The 7,659-nt window shown below is 64.7% G+C and overlaps 1 protein-coding gene across 2 annotated transcripts; it reads left to right on the top strand.

Moving 5' to 3' along the window:
* Positions 1-4,242: 4,242 nt before the first annotated feature.
* Positions 4,243-7,659, top strand: LOC122677752 (aquaporin-12B-like). 2 transcript variants are annotated; one of them, XM_043877988.1, is made up of 4 exons: positions 4,243-4,365; positions 4,402-4,849; positions 6,065-6,181; positions 7,329-7,659. In XM_043877988.1, exons 1-4 carry the CDS (start codon positions 4,243-4,245, stop codon positions 7,496-7,498), a joined length of 858 nt encoding a protein of 285 aa, XP_043733923.1. In that variant the 3' UTR covers positions 7,499-7,659. The 2 variants fall into 2 exon arrangements, with proteins under 2 accessions (XP_043733923.1, XP_043733922.1); XM_043877987.1 differs by having other exon boundaries at positions 4,243-4,849.

Genomic DNA, 7,659 nt, shown 5'->3' with positions numbered 1-7,659 from the left:
AGTGTTCGCTGTGTTCCGACCCCGGCAGGCCCTGGCCGCCTGGAGGCCAGGCCCCATGGGGGAGCCGCGGGTGACCAATGGGTAAGGCGGAGGCCTGGGGCTCCGAGGTGGATGGGAGGTCCCCTCAGGCACTCATGCTGTGTGTGAGCCTGAGGGAAGCCCGGGGTCCATGAACACAATCGGTAACCTGTAACAGGAAGAGAAGAGTTTCACTGAACCCAAACTGAAGACTATCATCCGGGAAACAGCTTCCCAGGTCACTCCGAGGGAGTGCTCCAGAGCAGTTCTATAACTCGTTGGGACAAAGAGCATCAAACAAGTCTGGGACGTGTCCCTTCATACCCACCTGGCTCCTCTGTCCATAGGATTCTCCAGGCAAGTGTACTGGAGCGGGTTGCCACGCCCTCCTCCAGGGGATCTTCCCGACCCGGGGATGGAACTCTCATCTCTTGCTTCTCCTGAATTGGCAGGTAGGTTTTTTGCTGCTAGTGCCTCCTGGGAAGCCCCACATCCCTTTAAGTTTTCAAAAAAACAGACCAGCTCGTACATAGCGAGTCAGTGTGTCCTCAGCACCTGAGGGGGAGTCATTGTTAAAGAAGGGCCAGGAAGGGAAGCATTTAACCTTTATTTTTAACATGGACATTCTTTGTTTTCAGTTCAGTTCAGCCACTCAGTCGTGTCCGACTCTTTGCAACCCCATGGACTGCAGCACGCCAGGCGTCCCTGTCCATCACCAACTCCCAGAGCTTGCTCAAACTCACGTCCACCGAGTCGGTGATGCCATCCAGCCCTCTCATCCTCTGTTTTTATTTATTCATTTATTTTTGGCTGTGCTGAGCCTTTGTTGCTGCCCAGGCTGCTCTCTGGTTGCGGTGCTCCGGCTTCCCATTGCGGTGTCTTCTCTTGCCCCAGACCACGGGCTCTAGGGCACGCTGGCTTCAGCAGCTGTGGCTCCGGGCAGGCTCAGCAGTCATGGAGCACAGGCTTAGTTGCTCCGAGGCATGTGGGATCTCCAGGACACAGGGATCAAACCCGTGTCTCCTGCGTCAGCAGGTGAATTCTTTACCACTGAGCCGCCAGGGAAGCCCCGGACATTCTTTCCTTCTGGTCGGTGCACCCTTTCCTTTAATAATTAAACCAGATGTACAATGTATGTTTGCTGGGCCACAAACAGGCTATTCCTGTTAGCATCAAGTTCAAGTTAACTCAGGAGGATATATGTGTATGTATAGCTGATTCACTGTGCTGTACAGTAGAAATTAACATTGTAAAGCAACTACACTCCAATAAAAATCAATTTTAAGACAAGTTAACTCAGGTAAAAGCGAGAATGACTTCCTAGCTCCTCAGTCCGTGAGCGTTTATCACCGGCTTCAGTGCACCAGGTCGCTGCAGCTTCCAAAAGGCTCCCTGCTCCTTGGAGAGGGTGGGGTCCTGGCAGAAGGGAAAGACAGACACCCCATGCCCAGGCTGGAGCCTGGGGGTGTGTCTGCCTCCTGGGTGAGGTTGGGGCCCTGGGGACCTTCCTGCTGGGGTTGGCCTCACCCCTCTCCCGGGGCGTGGGGTGGGGAGACGGGGGCACCAGACGCCTTCCCACCTCCGGGAGAGTTCTGAACCCCAAGGTTGTCTGCCAGGACAGCAGAAACAGTCAGCCCCTGTCCCTAAGCTGCAGGTCTCTGCCCCCAGCCTCACCGCCCTGGGCCTGGGCTCTGGGGGGACGAGCGCTGGGTGGGGAAAAGACAACAGGTGGAGCTGTGAGGGGGCGGGGATGCGGGCGTCAGAGGCAGGTGAGGGGGCGGGGATGCGGGCATCAGATGGCAGGGCCCCTTTGCATAGCAAGAATCCTGGGGAGGGCAGAACGGAAGCCTCAGCTGGTCTCGAGCCACACACCCCCCATTAGAAGTGCAGTGACCTGCTCAGGGAGATGCGTCCCCAGCTGAGGCACCGTCGGGAGGAGGGCCTTGGGTGGGGAAACCGGTGCTGCTGCAGGAAGCAGGTTCGCGTGGGCGCGGCCAGCGGCAAAGGCGTCCAGGCCCGGCCCTCAGCCTCGCACACGCAGCACCCCGCAGCCCCGGGCCCGGCCGAGCTCCTCTGGAGGAAACTCACCCTGATTTGGAGGGCATTTCTTTCATCCTGGTGGCTCAGCTGATAAAGACTCCGCCTGCAATGTGCGAGACCTGGGTTCAATCCCTGGGTCAGGAAGATCCCCTGGAAAAGGGATAGGCTACCCACTCCAGTATTATGGCCTGGAGAATTCCACGGACTGGAGAATTCCAGAGTCGGGCACGACTGAGCGACTTTCACTTTCGTCTTTGGAGTCAAGCCCCTGGGAAGGAGGACAGGGACGGCAGGTCAGGGCGGCAGGGATGTGAGGGACAGAGCAGCAAGGGTGGAGGGCCAGGGGCCTCCAAGTGGGCTTGAGGGGGCGTCACCTGGACCCCTTCCCCAGCAGCGGTGGCCGGACATGAGGCCTCTGCCTTCAGAGACCCGGCTCCTCTGCTCAGAGCCCCCTCCCCCTTCTGCAGGGGGCAGGCAGGGGAGAGCCGCCTGTCTCCCCTGGGGCCCCTGCCCCGGGACCCCTCCGCTGCCCTACGCCAGCTACCTTGGCCCCTGTGGGGTGTGGCTGTGTCCTGGAGACCTTGACTTTGACCTTCAGCAACAGCGCCCCCAGCCCCTGGCTCAGTCCCCCTCTCCCGGAAGCCTCCTCCACAGCCGGCTCCTGCTCTCTGCTCCAGCTCAGGCCTGCGGGCCGGGGTATAGCGCACCCTGAAGGCCCTGAGCCCGGCTCGGGCCTCCCCTCCGCACCCTCTGAGCCTCGCTCAGCCTGTCCCCTTGGCCTGGAGTGACCACCGGGCCAGGGGCGGCCTGGCAGATCCAGCGCCCCTGCTCCTTCAGGTCCTGAGGTCACTGTGGAGCGTCCGTGACCACGACCTGGGCTGTCTGTCCTTGCAGCCTGGTTGGTGTCCAGCAGAGTCACGAGCAGAGCCCCGGACTTCCAGTCCCTCTGACTTGGGAGCCAGGGCCCAGTGATGTCCTTGGGCCAAGGCGCTCACCTGGACTCCAGTGGGGTGTGGAGAAGGGTTCACAGGGGACCCCACTTGCCTGGATTGGGCCCTCTCTTCCAAGTTCACCACGTGCTGGGCCTGCAGGAAGCCCCCGAAGCCCCCAAGCAGCCCTTTTGCTCAAGACTAACTCACAGCTTTGCTAGAAATGCAAGTCACATTCCCACCCTCCAGGCAGAAGATCCAGGGCAGTAAGTCCCCTCCTCGGGAACCTTGACGCTGCGAGCTTTCAGAGGTGCAGACGTCCGTTTCGTCAGCGTCCGGCGTGAGCCAAGGCAGCGCGCCCTCCGTCTCCTGTTGCTGACGACCCTTCAGCTCTACCATCTCCCCTCCTCTGTCTCCTCCCGCCAGTAACGCTCCTTGCTGTTCACTCAATGCTAGCCCTGTGTGCCAGCTGTTGGTACGTACTGCTGCACTTTTCAAGGCACTGTGTGTACTGTAAGGTTGACATGTTTTTGTTTGTTTTTTATGTATTATTTGTGTAAAGAGTATTATAAAGGGCTTCCCTGATAGCTCAGTTGGTAAAGAATCTGCCTGCATTGCAGGAGACCCCGGTTCCATTCCTGGGTTGGGAAGATCCCCTGGAGAAAGGGACGGCAACCCACTCCAGTATTCTGGCCTGGAGAATTCCCTGGACTGTATAGTGTGTATATATAGACTGTATATTTGTGTGAAGAGTATGATAAGCCTATCACAGTACAGAACTATGTAGCCATCGTGTGGACTACAGACATGCTCTCGGAACGGAACCTGTTCGTGTGCAGGGGACTTACTGCATGAGGTGAGGTGGGTCCGTCTCTGCAGGCTCAGCTTCCAAGGTGCCCAGTGCAGCCCTACCAGGGCGCCTGCTGCTCCCCACACGGGGCTCCTGAGCCAGCACACGGCCACCCTCCCAAGGGAGCTGGTGCCCGGGGGCCCTCACCCAGGCGGGGATGGCACAGGCTCCCACCGGGAGCTGCCCGGTGGAGCCAGGAGGCCGGGCTGAGTCACGGAGCCCCAGCGGCTTTGGGGAGCAGCACCCAGAGTGCCCGAGGGGGGCCGGGTGTCCGCGGAGGATGCCCGACTGAGGGGCGGGCCGGGGAGGCACTGCGGGCAGTGCAGATGTGAGGCTCCCACGGCCTCCCTGCCCGACACGTCAGCTCAGGCGCCTGCCAGCCGTCCTCCCGGAGCCTCCAGGCTGATGGCCGGTCTGAACGTGTCCCTCTGCTTCTTCCTCGCCACCTTCGCCCTCTGCCAGGCGGCCAGGAGGGCGGCCAAGGCCCTGCTCCCCGGGGGCGCCTACGCCCACTTTGCCCGGGAGGCGGCGGGCACGGCCCAGCTGGGGGCCTGCTGCCTGGAGATGCGGATGCTGGTGGAGCTCGGGCCCTGGGCGGGGGGCTTCGGCCCCGACCTGCTGCTGACCCTGGTCTTCGTGCTCCTCCTGGTGCATGGGGCCACGCTGGACGGGGCCTCGGCCAACCCCACGGTGTCCCTACAGCGGTTCCTCCTGGCCGAGGCCTCCCTGCCCGGCACGCTGCTGGAGCTGGCGGCGCAGGCTCTGGGCATGCAGGCGGCCGGCGCCCTGACGCGGCTCTACTGGGCCTGGGGGCTCAGCGACCTGCACGTGCTGCAGAGCCTCATGGACCCGCACTGCAGCTCGGCGCTGCGCACGGCCGTGCCCCACGGCGCCCTGCTCGAGGGCGCCTGTGCCTTCCTGCTGCACCTGGCGCTCCTCCGCCTCCAGGGCAGCCGCGCCGTCCACAGGGCGCCGGCCGTGGCCCTGCTGCTCACCGCCGCGGCCGGCACAGGTGAGACCGGCCGCCCGTCCCGGGGCCGCATGGCTACCCAGGAGAGGAGGTACAGGCCGGCACGGGGCCTGGGGTGGCCATTGCCTGGGCACCTGCTGGGGGTGGTGGCCAGCCAGGCGGGACTCAACGTGCTGGGCAGGGACGGGACCCCAGTCGGACAGTCCTTCCCGGTTGGGTCTGTCCGCACCCCGAGCTGCTCCTGTTCATCCTGGGAAGCTGACGCCTGAGGCGGGCAGTGGGTGGGGAGGGGGGCTGCTGCTTCTTTGGGGCCCAGGCTCTGGTCTGGAAGCTCCTGCATCCTTGGTCACCCCTCCTGGAGGCCCGGGGCTGCTGTTTCCTCCTCACCCCCTGCCGCTGCCTGCTGGGCCCACCTGTCACTGTGAGGCAGCCCCCCCAGTTCTCCCCTCTTTCCTCCTCCCCTAACTCCTCCCTCCCCTCCTCCCTCTCCACTTCCCTCCTCCCCACCTCCCTCCTCCCTCCCCCCCGCCCACTCCCCTCCTCCCTTCCTCCTCCGCTCCCTCCTCCCCTCCCTCCTCCCTCTCCGTCTCCCTCCCTCGTCCCCTCCTCCCTCCTCCCTCCTCCCCTTTTCCCTCCTCCCTCCTTCCCTCCCTCCCCGTCTCCCTCCCTCGTCTCCTCCTCCCTCCTCCCTCTTCCCCTGTCTGGGATCTCCCCCGCACACCCAGGCCGAGCCTGCTGACCAAGCTCCCGTGGGCCCCTGAGCCCCCGTGGAAGCCGCCCTGGCTCCCTGCAAGGCGCAGGCCCAGCTCTGACCCTGCCCAGGGGAGTCTCTGCCCGCCGGTCCTGTTGGAGGCCCTGGGGCTGAGGGACGCTAGCGCTGCTCCGCGTGGCCCCCGCTGGCCCCGCGCACCCCTCTCTGCTGCTGTTTCTTTGTTCGGCCAAGTCTCTCTCCTCGCTGTTCCTGTCTCTCCATCTGTGTCTCCCCACCTCTCTCTCTTTCTACGACGCCCTCCCGCGGGCATGGGGTGTGCAGAAGATGGCTGGGGAGCCGAGTCCACACAGGGGTGAGAGGTCGGGAGACCCTCCTGTCCAGCTGCTGCCTGACCTCTGGGCGGCCTGCCTCCTGGTGTCCCCATGGCACAGGGCGATGGAGCCGGGCCGCCCCCACCAGGCCTGCCGGGGCGACTGCCGGATGGGGGTGGGTGGTCCGGCTGGCGGCACAGGCGGGCCAGGACTGATGCCTGCACTCCCCTGCAGCCGGGCCCCTGACGTCCGCCTTCCTGAACCCTGCGCTGGCCGCCTCGGTCACCTTCCGCTGCTCGGGGCACAGCGTGCTGGAGTACGTCCAGGTGTACTGGCTGGGCCCCGTGACAGGTGAGGGGCCCCGGGGGCAGGGGCAGGCGGCCCAGTCTGTCCTCTGGGGACAGGGGCAGCCCACAGGGCGTCCAGCTCGCTGGCTGGGGTCGAGGCAGGGGCTGCTCCTGGGGCCTCCCCCAGGGTCCCCGGAGGGGGTCCTTGCAGGGAAGCTGGAGACGTGGGCATTTGGAATAGAGCGTTTTGGCCCCAATCTACGCGGGCGCTGGCTGGACAGGGTGGGGCTGTCCTTCAGAGCTCTCGGCTGGCCCAGGGACCACAGCGAAGTGAAGGCTGGGGACAGCAGGGCCACTCACCTGAACCCAGGCAGGCGCGGGAAGCCTCGCCCTCTCTGCGGCTGCAGCCTCCCTGCCCCCCACCCCCGGGCGTCCGGGGCTTGCGGGTGCATCAGTCCCATCCCAGCCTGTCCTCCCTGTCCACCGCGTGTCCCCCGAGAACGACAGCAGTCACACGGCGTTGGGGTCCACTCTGCTCCAGGGAGACCTCGTCTTAATGTAACTACTCACACCCGCCGAGACCCTATTTCAGGCAAAGTCCCACTGTGAGGTCAGGGAACGACCTGAATCCGGGGAACACCGCTCCAGCCTTTGACCCCACAGCTGCTATGGCGACACTGATGCTGTCAGGACCCCTCTGGGAGCCGCGAGGGGCGGAGGCTGGGGGGCCAGAACCCGTGTGCACACACCAGCTCAGTTCAGGCAGGGGCCTCCCGCCCTCGGGGAGACGAGAGTTGGCCAGCTGGGGGTCCAGGGTCCTCCACTCCGGAAGCTCCGGGCAGAACCTGGGGGCGAGGGGTTGGCCAGGCCCCACCCCTGACCCCCGGCCCCCTGGTCCCACCTCCACGCTCGCCACCCCGTGGATGACACGCTAGCATTGGGAGACGGCCCTGGGAGGAAGGGCCGAGACTCAGGCACTTGTGCCCGGAACACGGGGCCCAGAGCATGGTCAGCGAGTGCACACGGTTCCGGGTCCCCACCAACCTCCGGGGGGTCGGCCCCAAGGGGAGTGGATGCTGGCAGGAGCCGGGCCAGGGCAAGACCTGGCCCCGTCTGCAGGCCCCTGTCCACAGATGGTGTGGGGCACGGCACTGGGGGGGTCTCAGGCCTGGGGAGCCCCCGGCTTCCGTGTGACCCTCGCTCTCCCACAGGCATGCTCCTGGCCGTCCTGCTGTATCACGGCCGCCTCCCTCGCCTTTTCCAGAGGAACCTGCTTTACAGTCAGAAGAGCAAGTACCGGGTCCCCAGAGGGAGGCCTGTCCCGGGGCCTGGAGGCAGCCAGATGCCTGAAGAGGGGAGCAGAGGACGGGGGCCCCGGTAGTGGGGGGCAGGGGGGCAGCCACTGAGTCCCAGTGACACCGGCTCTGTCCCTGTGAGCAGGGAGCTAGGGCCCGACCGTGGCTGGACCCCGGGGGCTCCCTGAGCTGAGGGCAGGGGGCAGACCTCCAGCCCCTTCCTCCCCAGAAACCACTTGTCAATAAA

Source organism: Cervus elaphus, chromosome 20 (genome assembly GCF_910594005.1).
Source record: "Cervus elaphus chromosome 20, mCerEla1.1, whole genome shotgun sequence".
NCBI classification, from domain to species: Eukaryota; Metazoa; Chordata; class Mammalia; order Artiodactyla; family Cervidae; genus Cervus; species Cervus elaphus.
Note: the sequence above shows the minus strand (reverse complement) of the source record. Positions and strands in the feature narration are given on the sequence as shown.